Source organism: Eumetopias jubatus, unplaced genomic scaffold, assembly GCF_037043125.1.
Source record: "Eumetopias jubatus isolate StellerSeaLion01/CBP00866 unplaced genomic scaffold, mEumJub1_p1.0 scaffold_8, whole genome shotgun sequence".
Taxonomy (NCBI): Eukaryota; Metazoa; Chordata; class Mammalia; order Carnivora; family Otariidae; genus Eumetopias; species Eumetopias jubatus.
This window is the reverse complement of record NW_028274814.1, coordinates 19,458,097-19,475,502: the sequence shown is the minus strand read 5'-3', so window position 1 is coordinate 19,475,502 and position 17,406 is coordinate 19,458,097. Positions and strand designations below refer to the sequence as shown.

General features: G+C 41.6%; 1 protein-coding gene across 1 annotated transcript in view; it reads right to left on the bottom strand.

Moving 5' to 3' along the window:
• Positions 1 to 17,406, bottom strand: part of CUBN (cubilin) — a 271,439-nt gene that overhangs the window by 161,384 nt on the left and 92,649 nt on the right. The window contains exon 28 of the mRNA XM_028114080.2: positions 5,092 to 5,242. Within this exon, the coding sequence (XP_027969881.2) occupies positions 5,092 to 5,242 (151 nt within the window). The remainder of the gene's footprint in view (positions 1 to 5,091; positions 5,243 to 17,406) is intronic.

The window sequence follows — 17,406 nt, the reverse complement described above, 5'->3', positions numbered from 1 at the left end:
CGATCTGTTCTATGGAGAGCAGGCCCAGACCACCCCCAAAGGGCCAAGTTTATTCACCCTCACACGGGAAGAGGGATGAGCCAGCATTCACATATAAGGCAAATGGATAATGTTATTACAAAAGATAAAACCTTTGTCCTCAAAGAGTGAACCTCTCAGAAACCCCAGCACATATACTCTAAGTCACAAAAGGAATAGAAATTACCAATGAGAAGGAATTCCCCTGAAAGACCAAAAGGAAACAAAGACAACTGAGAAGACCATGTGAGGGAAAGAGAAGTAGATGGAAGGTCTAAAAGAAACATTGCTGACCTCATGGAGGTTCTTTGTCAGGGCTCTAAAATTATATTTTTTAAAAGCCCTTTCATATGGTGCTACATGTCCATAAGTACTCAAGAGGGGACTGGCTCATGTTCAAACCAAGCCAGCCATGGAGGAAGGGAGCCATGTTCTCCCCAGCTGATTCCCCTCAAGGCTTGAGAAATCTCGTTAACAGCTAAAAAGAAGGCAAAATGGAACCAGCCCCCATTCAAGAGGCTGATGTCATCTATCTCCCCAAAGAAAAGGCCACACTTTCCTTTGTGAAAACTCAGGGTGACATCACCTCCCGATCACATGCCACTTAGCCCTTCCCCGGCTATTCCCAGCTCAGGGGTGCTCTCCCTTTGCAAATGTCACTCTTTCACTCACAAAGCTCCTTGACCTTGTTTGTATGCTGGATCCCACTGCCTATAAAAGAGGGCCTCTGGGAGGGACGGCCAGAAGAGGCGAGGGGTGTGCACAGCCAACCGGGAGGGAGGTCTCTATTCACACAGCTTGCAGAGAGTTCTCTATTCCCTTCAGCAACCCAGATGGAGGCCCCCAAGGCTGAATTCAGCCCCTGGACAATGCTGTTAACACTGAATACTGTGAACCCTTTAGCCAGGCAGGGCAACTGTGGCCATTTCTTTCTTTCCAGAGTGGGATTCTCTTTGATGGTTTTCATAAAGGCGAGGCAGTGCGGTTTAATCTCACATCTACAGAGCCTCTTTAAAAATGGGCCCACAAATAAAGCCTGATTGTACATCCATGTTCTCAAAGCAAATAGAAGATTTGTGCAGTTGACAAAGAAGCACATTTTGAAAACAGGCTTATTTATTAATTGGCAAAATAAATGAAGTGGCGGGGGGGTGGCGCGGGGGTGTGGATTCTCCCTCAGCAGCAATGCTCAGGAAATGATACCAGTGAAGATTCTGAATTCTCAGTGAAGGGCTTCTTGGAGTTCTTACTGCACAGTTTGGAAAAGAGCTAGGGGGCAGGGGATGAGCACCTGAAATGAGTTATCTCGAATGAAAAGACGCTACTGGTTTAAAGGTGCTTCCTTCCAGCTAGGGAAAGAAAAGCAGCATCAGTGCTAGAGTCAGGCTGGGTGTCCTGGGCCCTGGCCTGGAGGGTCTGTGCAAAGATGAGCTTCTTGAAATACCTTCACCTACACATGTGCACAAACACGTGTACTCAACAATATGCCTACTATACTGTCACACGGAGACCAGTTGTTTAATGTGTTTTGGATTTGTCTTTGCTTGTTTTGTATTTATTTACATTTTGTGTGTTAGTTTGTATTTTGAATCCCGCCACATGGCATGTGGCTTCAGGACTAGAAGGACTTTAAAGTCCTTCTAGAACTGCTCTCCTTGAAATCTCAAGGAGATTTGGCCCCTATCTCTCTGGCCCCTATCCCTGCCTGAGCCCCTAACTGTGAGTGACCTGAGTGACCAGAACACTCTGGCTACAGCTCAGCTCTCTAGCCCCTCCAGCACTCCCCCCTCTGACCTTGGACCCCAGCCACACTGGGTTTGGGGTGCCTCATACTTACCTTGCTGTCTCCCACCACAGGGACCTTCTTCTACAGGGAATCCTTCTCCTTCTCCTATTTGCCTATGTAATTCCCGCCTATTCCTAGATTTTAGTTCAAAGGTTCTATTCTCATGCAGGACTTCTCTGACCTCCTGTCTAGATCAAATTCCCTTTTATGAGCTTCCATGGTCCTTATCACACTTCTGACTATAATATGTTGACTTGTGAGCATATTGCTTGGTGGCTATTTCTCAAAGACACCCAGCGGAGCTCTATAAAACCAGGAACCGGGCTTGTGGGTGGGAGTCACACCCTGGCCCCAGCCCTAGCACAGTACCCAGCCCTAAACAACTCCTCAGTATCTGTGGAATGAACACACAGGTGACTATGAAATCAGATTTATGTCTTCGGTCCATCTCTGCTGGGTAAGAAGTGGGAGAACCTCTCCCATCAAAGACCTCTTCTCTGACCCTAGTCTTTTCTGTTGGCCCCACTCCCCAGACTACCTCAAGTTAAAGATCAAGTCAAAATGCAGAGTAGAAACTCTGTGTACATGAAGCATTGCATAACTGCAGTATATGATACTTAATTTTGCACAGATCTACACCACTAACAATCCCCTTCCAGAAGGTTCTTCCCAAGTGTAATTTACATATAGTGGGTAGCACAGAGTTAAAAAAACGTTCTGGTCCCATTTGGCAAAATTTTGTTTTACAACTCTGATTCCAAGCTTAGCAAGTTTTCAGCAGTTGGGAGAAAGTTGTGAAATAGTAAACAGGAAAAGAGAACAGACAGAGAGTGTCTTTGACCCTCCCAAAGAAAGACAGATTCCAAATAGAACTGGTAGAAAAATATTTTCCCAAAACAAACTCAGAGCTCTCAGCAGAGGATTCAGCCATGTCTAGCATGTTGGTTGAAAGAATCTAGTGATAGAGTAATCCAGTTTAGCCAATAATGACCAAAAAATCGTACTCCTTAGTGTGGCCTTGCATGTAGGATAACTAGAACAGCCTGGAAGGGAGAGGAAGGAACCCACCGAGAGGAAAGGTATTAACCAGCAACAGCAAAATCACTGCTCCTAAAACCCTCCATCTTAAACACATGGAGAATTACTTAGGGAGATTTTTTTTAATTAGCCATTGTCAAGGTCCCACCGAGGACGAACTGAATCCTATCTCTGAAGGTTGAACCCGGTACATGGGTTCTCTTTACAACTCCCACGCAATTCCAATGTGTATCTAGGCCTGGGGACCTCCTCCCTAGGCCCTGAGTCTCCACCTCCTGGTTAGCATTTCTTCCTTTCCCTCCTTCTGTCTCTCGTGAAAGCTTTCCTCCCCTTTGGATCTTTCTGAAGCAATAAAGTTCTTTCTTACAGGAGCCCCAGCTCGTATCCTCCTGACATCAAAAGATTGTACTAAGATTATTCTGCTCTTAGTACAGTGAGCCCTTGGAGCACCTTACAAGCTTTCTCTAGTCTCCAGAGATGTTGTCTTTCTACTATTTTATGTCTTCAGCCTTAACATCTGCTCTCGCCTTGCTCCTCAAAGTGTGGCCTACAGAGTTGCACCATCAGCAGTCCCTGGGAACTTTTTAGAAATTCATTTAGGATTCATGGGCCTTACCTCAGGCCCCTGTATCAGACTCTGCATTTTAACATGCGGTGATTCACATGCATGTGAAAGTCTGAGGAATGCTGTTCTGGAAAATATCCAGAGCCCTTGAAAATCTGGGTCATTTCTCAAGATGTTCCTGTGTCTTCTAGGTTTTTTCGCACTCTTCTCTGGTTGCCTTAGAATCACGCCATCTCTGAATCACAGAATACTAGAGATGGACTGTATTATACAGATAAATCAATCCAGTCCCTTCACTTAACAAGTCAATAAATTTACATTTCAAGGTTAAATCCACCCCCTTGGTGAAGCGAACAGGCCAGAACTCCCACAGGCTTAATTATCATAGCTTGTTCACTTTGGGAATTCCTAATCTGTATTTCAAGCTATAAGTAGCTCTGTGGATTACCACTGAATATTTTTAAATACTGAAGGCCCCATACTTGCATTTTAACAGAAATACACCCTGTCTCCAGCTCATGTTAACAGAACATCTAACACTCTTAAGCATACAGTAAGGGTATTCACTTCTGTACAGTGCTAAGTTTCATATAATAAACGGACTATGATTTTAACAACCCTCAAGAGTCAACCACAATCCACATTTATGTGTGCTCACCCCTGATTCGACAGTAGGGCTAATGTTCGACAGTAAACTAATGTTTCGCTATCTGTGTGTGATGATATTCCAATTCCACTTCTCTTTCAAATTGATTGAAGCAGACCAGCGAGTCCTAAGACCTTGGTTGAGAACTGCTATGATAATAGTCACAAGGACTGTATTTGTTAGGTGTGGATCCCTCTGGGAGAGTGGTTCTCAAACTTGAATCACCAGGGAGACTAGTTAAGATGTGGATTCTCAGGCTTCCGTAGGTCTGGGAGGGGGCCCCAGAATGTGCACTTCTCACAAGTTCCGGGGGATGTTGATACTGCTCTTGGGTGACCGTATTTTGAGAACCACTGCTCTGGGGCCTCCTCTCATTAGACTGGGCCACATGAGGTCAATCTCCAAGTTCCGGAACTCTCATTAAACATGAATGCTCATCCTCAGCGGAATGATTATCTCTACGTGCTTTCTGAACCACCCGTTCATAGGTAGGTGCTGACATGCCCCAACTCTGTTGGGCAGGTACAGCACATGCCCCGGCGGAGTGTGAGTTCTCTACTCCTAACCCCCTCTCAGCCCAATGCCCCCCCCCAGAGTGACTCCCATCCTTGCCCTTTTATCTTTTCAGCCCTCCCACCCCCCCAATTCCTTCTCTGCTATGTCAGAATAAGCCTTGAATCTCATTCCACTCCACTCCCCCTGGGAGACTCTAATGCCACCTAGCTTGCCACATCCAGCTGTAGGTTTTACCCCACTAGAAACTTCACTCCGTTCCTTGGCAATTTATTGTTCTCTTTGGCAATTTATTGTTGCAAAGACTTCAGCAGCTATTCACGGCCCGTCCTCTCTTAACCCTACCCGGATTAGCTCTCCCAGAGCCACCAGTGACTGAGGAAACAGTCCAAGGCCTAGCACCAGCTTACTGCCCATGTTCCAGTATTCATAGATGGGATTGGTTCCAAAGAGAGAATTGGGAAAGGAATAATTCTTACTCAAACAGCAACTATCAAATACGAGGAAGATCAGCACGGGGCTTACCGTGAATGAACCACTGCATCTGAAATCCTTTCTCATGGTGACCGACCCCATCCGTGTAGAACAGCACTTGAAGCTTGGAGCCTGTGGTGCTCCCTGGGGGCGGCGTATCTGCTCCACAGTAGCGCCCAATCCGCCGGGGGCCGTCATGGAGCTGAAATCAAGGAGAAACTTCCCAATGTGAGAAACTTCACATGGCTTGTCACATGGAAAATAGCAAAGTCTGCTCATGTAGCAAAAGCTGCTTCTTGGCTGAAAGGTTGAGGGTAAATCTGCTGAGATGGTTTGAGCACAAGAGGCTTCACATAAGCATTAAAAATGGACAAATATATAGAGAGAGTTTTATGGGTGATTCCTAAGCCCAATAAAGCCAGAAATCCAAATATTAATGTTTGGTTTTAGGTCAGCCTATTAAGTTCCCTCGAAAGTGTAAATCCAGGCACAGAATAAGGAAATGGTGGCCCGGATGAGATGTGTTCACACGTTAATGACTCATGAGAGACGCTCAGCGAATATCAGTCTTATAGTTGTAAGATGTATAAATTTTTAAATAAATGCTAACTATAAAAATTTAGACATTTTAGAAAGCTATGGAAAAGGTAAATACGAAAATTAATCCCACTGAAGATAACCACTCTTAATATTTTGTTAATACCAGAAGTTTCTCTTGCCAACATTTTTTTTCGTTTGCTTATATATATACATATACACACATGTGTCCAGGTGTGTATGTGTGTGTATAAATTCAGGCTACACATTTAATTGTGTTCCCAGTTTTTCTCTAAGTATGTCACTCAATAGTCTATGTAAACATTTTTAATGGTGGCATAAAATGCTACTAATACTGTGTTGTAGTTCACTGAGGACATTTCCAATTTTTTTGCCAATATGAGTATTTGTTTGATATTTTAAATGCCCCTCAGGAAAGATTCCTGTAAGGGGAATGAATCAGAGAGTATCATCTTTTATGGCTCTTGAGATATATCATTAAATCTCTTACCAGAAAGTTTATACCAATGTACCCCCACTAGTACTTTACTGAAATGGTTCTTACAGGGGACCTTGGCAATCACGACTGCTATTATTTTTAAAGCTGGTGCTGATAGGAAAAATTTTTTGGTTTTATAATTGTCTTAATTTATGTTACTTTGAGGTTGAAGGTTTTTCATGCTCACTAGGCATTTATATTTCTTCCCCTGGAAGTTTTCTGCGGAGGTCTTTGCCCACTTTCCCACTAAACTATTTGTACATCCTGTCATGTACCCTTTATCTGCCTCATTAATTTCATCAGATACATACCTCTAAACTAAATAATAATAATAATAATAAGCTTCTCTGCCATATCTCTCCAATCAAGAAAGATAATGATAGTTGAAAAAGATTGGATTCTCGTGACTCAAGCCATTGTATTTTCTTTTAATCCACTAATGTCTACATTGCTGTCTACTTTGTTGTAGTTACCCTTGGAATGAACAGTCCATCACAACAAAATTGAAAATAATCAATTGTAGACTTATGGATTTCCTTGATCATTCTCTTATAGAGTATACATATGTAAGAATATGTGTGAGTGCATGTGTTTGCATGTGTCTGTAGGTAAATGTATAATCTGGTTTCAATACATTCCAAATTGACAAAATTATTATTATTTTAAAGATCTATTCATTTAATTTGAGAGAGAGTGTGCATGTGAGTGGGGGTGGGTAGAGGGAGAGGGAGAGACAGAGAAGGAGAGAAGCAGACTCCCCGCTGAGAGCTGGACCCAGGGCTGGATCCCTGGATCCCAGGATGCTGAGATAATGACCTGAGCCAAAATTAAGAGCGAGACACTTAACTGACCAAGCCACCCAGGTGCCCCAACCAAATTGTTTTTATTTACTGAAATATTATGATATAAAATAGTGTTTTAAACATAATGGTTGAAGCATGGAAAAAAACTTTATCATCAAATTCTACGAAGTACCCCCATGGGGCCTTCCCTAATCCCTATAGCCAGTCATAAATTAGTTTTCCTTTGAAACCCCTCCACTTTTTACCTGTGTTTCTTTGTAGAAATGGTCACATTCCTTTGTATTCTAGTTACAGGCATGTGTGTCTTATCTCCCCTACTGATTATGAGTTTCCTTAGAGCCTGGACCACCTCTCCCAGTCTCTTCTGCCTCGTAAGTCAAGGGCAGATTCCCAGTACATCTTCAATGAATGAACACAATGGTTTCCACTACAACTGCATTTATTTTGATGGGACTTAATCTGCACTATTACTTGAATCTTGCATAGTTAGATACATATTAAGGTCTTACAGTCCTAAATTTCGGCATGTTCCTTTTAGGCAACAAAGAGTCTGGATCCTTTGTGGCTGCTCTGTAGAAGGGGGGGCGGGGATCAGGCAGGGCCTTGTTCAAGGTCATAATAAATTACAGATTTCTAAATCTTGGCCTGTCTCATTGAGTTCTCAAAACTAGCTGCTCATCAGGTATCCATGTTTATGATACTTGGGGGAAGGTCAACAGAGACTTAAAGCGGGAAACTCAGAAGTCCGTTATATAACTCACCCTTAGGTAGTAAACCTCAGCATTTTAAGCGAATGAATAAAGAAGAAGTTTATTTTTCAGGATTATCACTTGAGCTTCCTTTTGATTTTTTACTACTACTGCTACTTTGATGAGGTATATTTATTAGCAAGTGTCTGTGTAGATAGTTGACAGAAGCCAGAATGAGGCAGCAAAAATGAGGGAAAGAACAAAGCAACACAGAGAGAAAACGGGACAACAAAAAATCCTTCCCTTCTGATGGCAGGTCCCCCCCCATCTCAGGCAGGGGGTGGACGTGGGGGGAGGAGGGCCATGCTGCACTCTGTGTACTCCTAAGTTACCGCATCGCCTTAGGATATTTATCGTAGCTTCAGAGTTTTGTTTTGTTTTGTTTTGTTTTTTTATTAAATCCAGTGTACCAATTCCAATTCAAAACTAATTAATACAAAAATAAACATACTGTTCCCAAGCAGAGGTATAATAAGCAAGAAACACTTCTACTATTTTTCACTCCAGAAGGCTCATTCTTAACTTTGGGATGTAGTTCAGTGACCAAAACTTGAATTATTTCATCTTTATGCAACAAAACACAAGGTAAGATTTCTCTATAACCATAATTGCTCTAAGCCTGATGGATCTTCTGAAACGGTTGTAGTGACATTTTGAGGAACTGTCTTCTAGATTCTACACAAGGTCATAAGCAGTACAGTATTTTTGCCTCCCCAGCTCAGCAAGGTTAAGAAACCTGACATTTTCACATGACTTGGAGGGGATTTTTTTTTTTTTCTTCCTTCCGGATAGGATTACCTCATTGAAGGAGAGTTCCTGAATCCCAGTCTTTCTTAAATAACACATTGTGAATGGGATGGGGGCTGGGGCAGGGGCAAAGGGAGCGGGTTTGGGGGGAACACTGATGAATGACAATTAGTTTCTTTTAGCCTTTGGAGGGGAGAGAGTGATGCATTGAAATAAACATCAAATAGACATTGATGAAAATGTTTAAATATGTCAAATAAATGAATTAATTAATTAGTGTAGAACAAAAAACCTCTACACAAAAACACCCCAACCCCCAATTTCATGTCCTTCTAAAGTTTACACTTAATTAAATTAGGTTTTTTTTTGTTTGTTTGTATTCACACAGATGGCTAACGTCACCTCTACAATTTGTTCCCGCGTAAATTTACCACACAAAAAGGAACAGTCATTTTTCAAAGTACACAAATACTGGTCGCCATGGAAACCAGTAGGCCCCCTGCTACTCCTGAGCCTCTTGTCAGAGCAGAATGCTAACCACAGGACGCTCCAGCTGTGACTCAGGGCGACTGCTGGCAAGCATGCTGACTTGGTCCTGCTACGGGTATGATTTCCCCTGCTTTTAGAAAGCCTAAAGATCCACTCGGTCTGAACAATACTCGAGCTTGGAAAACAGTCCACAAAAGGAAACTAGCAGAAATTAAGAAAAAGAAAAGTCGAGACTCTCACTTTAAATATGCAGATCTAATTTGTACAACTGTATTGAGGGGTGGTTTTTCGTTAAATATTTGAGACGCTGCATCCACCTTCTGGCTGGCCATTAAATGTATCTTCGAATGTAAATATGTTGTATACATACAACCTCCTGTGTAGAATCTTTTCAGTTATTCTCTTAAGGAGACTATGCATTTAGGACTGATGTGGTTTAGGTCTCCCCACCCCCCACTCCACCCTGAAATATCTCAACCACTCTTCGGACACTCAAAGAGGAAGGAAATCTCTTGCCTAAGCCACATTAACCAATTTCTATCTACTTCCTTTGCCTGGGTTTGATAATTTGGCACACGCACAGTTTATGAGGCCATTAGTGACTTCAGACTCCAGGTGCAATATGAAAGGATCCGTGGATCCCTTCTAACTATTAAGAACCATAACATACAAGGCAGAAGCTATAAAACTGAGGATACATCACTGACAGAGCGAGGTGAATTTTTCTAAGAGTAAGGGTTCTGTAGGTACTTTACGAATCACTGAAACTCAAGCCTGGAGGAACCCAGAGTCAGCTAATGTGTACTTCAATCTGTTCCCTCTATGGGAATCAACTTTATGAACTGCAAGAACTCTCAGAACAGAAATGTGCTTTTCAAGGTCTTCTTTGCTGCTCAATTGTTTTTATGATTTTTGAAAATTTACGACTTTAATGAATGAAATTATAATTAATTGTTTCATATATATGAGCATGGGATGTATAGATGACTTCTTTTCTACACCCATTTTGGAATTGCAGTAACAACCAGAACTCCGCCCTTTCTATTTTAGATGAGCATCTAATTCATACTTATTCTAATTCATACTTTTTCTTATTTCCTTGAAATTTTTCTGATATAAAGCATTTTTATAGTGGATGACTAATTTTAAGAATTAAATATAGTCCAAATAGAGAAATAAAATCAAGAGTCTCTTTGGGATGATATTATTAAAATACAGAGAAACTTCGGGAAAAAATTTTGGGGCCCATTTTCTATTATAAATCTTTAAAAACTTAAAAAAAGTTATCCTTTAGAGTTTAACATGTATTGAAATAATTTGCCTGCCATGAGGGAGAATTCTAGGTGTAGCAGAGAAACTCCTAATATTTATAGAGAATTAAAATTCTAGTCGGTGTAAAGAACATAGTTAAAATTTCTGAGAACTATACTCAATGAGTTCATAGATTAGCATTGCAAAGTCAGTGTCACTAACAGATTATATCCAACTTCAAGCAGGAAGGTAATTTCCCTAGAAGAGCATACTAAGAGTATATTAATTTTGATCAGGTTGTAGGTATACAGTCCAGTCTAGCTCTAAACTTTGTTTAGAATATAATCTCGTGAAAATTACTTCCTTTTCCTAGCTAAAATTTCTTTATAAATTTGGCATCATAATAGCACTTATCTCATAAGTACTATTGTAAACAGCAAATGAGACAGACCACGTAATAGGTTGAGTGTGAGACCTGGCATATGGAATGTGCTTAAATTGTTATTTTAACTCTTGGTCAGAGGCAAAGGGGAACCAAGATTTTTTTCCAAAGAAACCATTCTAGAAATAGCTTTGAGAGAAAAATATGATGGGTATAGAGAACTTGAGCTGACTCACGTAAGACATTTTGCAGAAATCATCCCTGGCAGATCAGACAGGCAAGCAGTGAATCAATGAATCACTTGTGAGGAGATGGTCAGCCCTTGCTTGCAGCATGTTGCTATGACAATGTGGTTCTGTGTGGACACTGAGGCCATTGCCCATGTGCAGGGCGCATAGCCCAGAGCAAACCATACTGTGGGGAGGAGCGTAAGCATGGTGTGCCTGTTGGGGTGGAGGGAGATGGTGGATCATAACGGGCTGGTGGCAAAGAGTGCATTAGGAAATCAGTCAAGGCTTCCCTGGGGAGCTGGAGAAGGGAGGGACAGATGGTAGGGAAAGTGGCTCTGCACGTGTTTCTTCTTGTTGCTGCCTCCTCACCTGTGGCTGTCCAGCCAGCCTGCAGCTCTAGCTGTGTCGCCACTGGCCCTCCAAAGGGGTGGGAGCTGGTGAATTCTTGGGGCATTTCTTCAGATTTTCCCCTATCCCCCCCCCCCCAAAAAAAAACAACTATAACGGGACCTATGAGAACTGCCTCATGAAAGTAGTTACTAGGAATGTTGATGCCAAAGTTTACACACATATCTCCTGGATAAAACTGGAACTTTCAGCTTTTACTTTAAATTTGAAGGTCTTCGAAATGTTCCTGTAACAACAGTAGAAATTGCCAAACAAGATTCATAGAGTAGGGTAAAAGTCTCCCATTGTGGATGAGAAAAGCCTAAGGGGGTAAAAACTTAATTCAATTGTGGAGGGTAAATTAGGCAGATGTTAAAGATGAAAGCTAATAGAGCGTGGTAGACTCTGGTTGGCCCCTCGATGGCCCCAGGAGGCAGGGTCCTCCATCAGACACGTGGCTGTGCACAGTGCTCTCTGATACACAGGCACACATCTTCCCCCATGGCACAGGAAAAGCCATGCTTCCATGTGCTGACAGGGTGGGACAGGAAATATGAAATACCCATCTAAAATTAAACAATTACTCATAACGCTGGGCTTTGCATGACAGCAAGAAACCCATCGAAGACCACATTCTGAGTTATTCTGTGTCACTCTGAATTAGATGTCTGTCTCACACACAGATGAGATGGTGTCCTTACCATGTGGCAGCTTGCTGCTATTCCCTTTTAATAGCCCACTGACATTTTTATTTCTGCTTTCTGTATATTCCTCGTGTTAGAAGCCACAAAGCCTGGTTTGTTTTTTTCACTTTTTAAATCATTGTCTAATCACGGATGTGTGCAAAGATTTAACTACAAGAATGTTTATCTCAGCATTGTTTATAATAGTGGATATTTGACAAAGATTCTAAATGTTCCACATGAATAAGTGGCCATATTGGGATGGTGGAATGCGCCATGTTGTAAATGATGTGGCTTCATAAATAACTTGGAAAAATATTCACAAGCTATTGTTACCTGGAAAAAAGTCATTATAGGACAGTCTGTATAGAATGATCCCCTTTGAATATTAAAATAAAATATATAAGGCTTGACTATAGGAAATAAATACCACCAAAAATTATTAGTAGGGATATAATTTAGGTTATTTTTATTTTATCTAGGTTTTTCTATATTTTCCAAATGTCCTGCAATGACTATGTATTCCTGTGTGATCAGATAAGTTTATTTTTTCAAGCATTATCTTTGCGGACCTATTGACACAGCATGTAGATATGCATTGGTAATGCTTTTCCATTCTCAGAATTCCATACTCTTTTAGGTTCTCAGCTACCCAGCTGGTCTACTAAAAATATTATACTGTCTATCTCCATAGTCTTTTACACATATCTCAGATTATATGTAAAAATTAGTCCATTAAAATGTTATTATATAAGGTAATCTCCTTCCGCATTAATTTAAAACCATATTTTGTCCCTAATGCTTCTTTTTTTTATCATAAGTAGGTTTTGATTATTAATTAGACTAATTCTCTATTTTAAAAGAATTCCTTCAGATGCTCAGGGACTAAAGACTTCTCACAAACTAAGTTCTGATAGTTGCTGATGGAGCCCTAAATGCCTAATTCCCTCCCTAGTGGTAAGTGAGCTGCACTGAAAGCCAAGCCTACTCTCCCGTGGGAACATGAGCATTTAATTCCAAGAACCGCAGCATTCCCTCTGCCAACTATACCACCACAGCAAAACACTAAGCATCTTTAAAAAATTATTCTGCCTCCTAAAAGCCTCACCATCTGCTAGAGGTGGACTCAGAAACAGGGAGAAATCTGCTTCACAGAACAACAGGAACTCATTAAACCTGGAGCTGGAAGGACCTAGGTTACTGCCATGCAGACTCTTCCCCAAGTGAGGGAAGAAGTGGGGGAAAGCCTATTAAATAAATAGCAAATGTAAGTACTGAAGAGTCAACACTTTTTTTTTAATTCTGAAATGTTGCAGTTGGAAATCTTTCCTAATTTAAAAAGGAGACAACCAAGATAATTAACCCAAACCACAACAATGATTCCTAATTTTAAAACTTAGCATTCTGAGCTCTGTGTTCTTATTCAAGCCAAGTGCCTGTTAGTTGCTAGAAGGGACCCTCCATGCGCTTGCTGACTCTGGCCGCCCTGAGGAGAGAGCGAGGTGAGGACCACCAGGGAAGGAAGTGTGGATAGAGAGCAATTTCAAGTTTTGAGCCTCTAATGTGATTTCTACTGTCTTCAGGGTAGGATGGAAGCTATCTGTGGGTCTGATTATCATTCATCCTCATTCTGTCTTTCATGTTTGAGAGACTGGTGAGAGGGGAAACACACAGAGTTTCTTTTGAACCCAAGAGCAAAGGCTATCTTTTGAAGGCTACTGTGTCTGCCTCACTAACTGCAGCAAATTAATGCAATCACATGAAAATTCTTCATTGCGAGGGATGGCCAGGAAAGATCGGCGTTTCCTTTTGAGGAAAGGGATTTTGATTACACTGAGATAAATATCTCTCCTTTTAATTTTTTATGATTAAAAAAACACACTCTACTTGGGCAACCCTGGAGTATTAAATTTCTTATAAAATGCTTCTTGTTACTCTTAATGCTAATATGAAGTATTTGGCTTAATTAATCAATAGATATACTTCATTCTAAACTTTTGAATCCAGATCATGATTAAGTACAATCCTAGACTCATATCTGGTATAGAGACATAAACTGAATTGTTTTGGTGTATTGTTGTCCCTTTCTATGAGTGTTTCTGGATAGCAGTTGTCCTCAGAATTAAAATAGCTTATCTCTGAATTCTAAGCAAAGTGGCAGGCGTCCTAGAAGCAAAGCAGGAAGCATGACTCATCTGCCCGGGGAAGTGTTTAAGGAGGTGCCATATGATGAAAAGTCAGCTCAGACCCTTTGCTGCTAAGACGTAAAAATCTCATCTTTAGAATCTGCTTTTCTCCAACTGGCAAATGGGATTTTAACCACCACGCTTCTTAGATTCAGATATAGAATCCCCGTGGCTTTGGTTGTAGGAAAACTGAGATGCCAGGGGACAGAAGCCCTGCTTTCATTACATGGGGCCAATCTATGTTCATCACAACTGGAAAGGCTGTTTTGGAAACTATAGCTCTCCATTGACTGCAAAATATTTTAGAGAGCAAAAATTAATCCATCAAATTGTGTTTATATTGAAATAATCATAAATAATGTTTATGAGCATTTAATAAATAATATTTATTAGCTGAATATTATTCTAAGCCCTTCATATATGTTACCTAATTTTAAAATTCCTAGCAGCTCCATACAGCAGGTACCATTGTTTTCCCCATTTTACAGTTCTGGAAACCGAGGAATGTAGAAGTTTAGTAATTAAACTCCTCAAGAATAATTTCTTCATTGTTCCCTTCATTGATAATTCTATTTTTAAAATAGGACTTGTTAAATTCAAGGATGCACTAAAGTCCTTATTCTCCATAATAATGGAGAAAAAATAACTTCTAAATTGTAATGATCATATGCAAAACTCCTGTTAGTCAATGGAATCAATATATTCTTCATTATATTTAACAGAGCTTCGAGTGAACTAAGTGACTAAAATGTTAGCTTTATCATTTATCCTTGTCAAATGCATCAGTGAAGCAGGCTGCAGACAGAAAGCAAGAGGGAAATTAGATGTCTTAAGAAATGAACCATTAGGGGCACCTGGATGGTGCGGTCAGCTGGGTGTCCCAACTCTTGGTTTTGGCTCGGCTTGTGATCTCAGGGTCATGGGATCAAGCCCTGCGTAGAGCTCTGCACTGGGCGTGGAGTCTGCCTGAGATTCTCCCTCTCCCTCTCTCTCTGCACCTCCCCCCACTCCCTCTCAAAAAGAAAAAATGAACCATTAATTATGTCTCAGCTTTTTCTTTACCACCTGACCACCCCTACGCCCATCTAATCGTTAGTCCACTTCTGCTGATTTTACCTCCTAAGTGCTCTTGAATCCTCAGCATGCGAGGAACTGGTGTCTCTCTCACCTGGACCGCAGCAACCCCCTTACTGGATCTCCACCGTTACTTTGACCTCCCTTCAATTTTCTCCGGAAGCCAGAGTTTTTAAAGGTGCCAATCTGAGCATGCCATTTCCCCGCTCACACTCCTGAAAAATCTCTTGCTGCTCTAAGGGCGGTCCCTGAAACACCTCACACACCCTCAGTGCTGTGCTACGCTTGCAGACTCTGGCCCGCCCAGCAGCCCCACCCTGGGCCTTGGCCACCCTGGACTTTCCGCGGTTCTAACAAGGATTTTCTCCTCCGGTGGACTCAAGCCAGGCTCCTCTGAAACTTCTTCCTGACTACGCCTCGACCTTTGCTGATAAAAAACGCAGACTCTCGGCACACATGATTTCATCCACTCATTCCCCCCCTTACCCAAATTGAAAGACTTAAACAAACACTAACGTAGTTTCTAACAAGCTCACACCACTAGGAAGAAGACCCCAGCCCCCATTAAAGTGCCTGCTTGAGAAAGCTCAATGCTGCCAAGAGAATTTACGTTTTGTTCCAGCCAATACCTGAGGATAGGCCCCCGACCCCCCTTTCCTAGAGCATTTACTAAGAAAGGTTTACAATCCTGAGTCCTTCCTTTGTCCTTTTGAGATGTATGTGTGTCTCCTACAACTCAGGAGTGCCTTTCTCTAGGATCTGAGAAGCATGCCTTTGAAATGGAATCATCAGGAAGGCGAGGACGCTGGTCTCCCAGTCTGTGTGGGAGGGTAGAATCCCAGCTTCCATCACTGCTGGCCTCACCACACTGACACTGACTAACCTTTGGTCATTTCTCACTTCCCTGACTGCTCCAGCTGCTGGTCCCCTCCCGACATGCTCGTTCTGCCTTTAAAATGTCCAGTCACCTCTGTACAAACTGAAATGGAGTGCAGTTCATGCTGGATCCTACCGCAGGAGTGTTTTACTGATTAAAACCTATCTTCACCACTTTACTAGTGTCCAGCTTTATCTGTGACAGTTCCTCGACCACAACTTCCCTTGGTGAAACTTTCAGCTTCCTTTGAACTTGTTAAGTTACTCTTCCTCAGGGAAGCCTTCTCTGACCCACAGATGAGCTCGGTCCTCCCATTTCACGTCTTTGGAGAACCCAATAATATTCCCTGATAGCACTTAACACAGCTTGTAATTAAATTTGTATTGTGTGCTAAATTGATTACCATCTGTCTCCTCAGTGAAGAAAGGAAAACTGATGCGAAAACAGTTATATTTCCACAGTCTACGTGTCTAAGATGTATTTGGATGACCAAATGAATGGATACATGAATGAACAATGCATATTTAGGGTACTAACAGCTTGAGGAAATACCACAGCAAAAACTAAACAAAACACTGTACGCTGTTTAACTATGTTTAATTCAGCATTTCTCAAAACTTGTTAGAATTTAGTTCTCTTTATTTGGGAAACATCTATCAACATTTGTAGCAGAGAGAGTTACGTGGTTTCCCCAAGTCGACTTCCCCTTTGTCTGGGTTCCTGAATCACCATGTGGAAGGCAAGGAACACCAGCATCGGTCTCTAACATGACTGAGAAATATATCAAGCATCCGAGAATTTGAGTCTTGCATAACAACAACAGCTCGAGTTACCTTAACTAATCACAATATCACACGGGCCTGATGGAAAATGTTGCTCAGGCTGCAGACCTGGAAAATACGAGTACAGGACTGGAAGCCTCTGTTTTGGTCCATTCTTTCATTTGAAATGCATGATTTTGTAATTGGAAGAGAACATGGGAGTGTAATAAATAATGAAATAAACATCTGGTGGACAAGATGACCTCAGAAGGAGGATTTGGCAAGAGATAAAACGAATCTTACAAAGACTGGAGGGAAATGCATTTGACAGAAGTCACTGGCGTCATGAAGAGGAAAGCTTGTGAAGCGGAAGGCCTAGAAAGGTATACAGAATGGACTGGAAGATGATAGTGGCCAAGGTGCCAACTAAAGATGGGGGGAGAAAGTTGAGAATCCCAACACAAAAATCACAAAGTAAATCTGATATTTTTACATAATGAGATAAACATCATGACTGTATCACCAGGCCTTGGTGGGACAAAGACATGATTCACCTGTAGCAATGGAAAAGTGAGACTTATCGAAAAGGAAATCTTTACTAGCACTCAAAGGTACATATTAAGAAGACACGTATTAAAATAGTTATGACTTCCCAGGAGAGAGCTTTGAAGAGAGCGTAAAACGTGCTGTCAGAGTAGAAGTGGGCTGCAG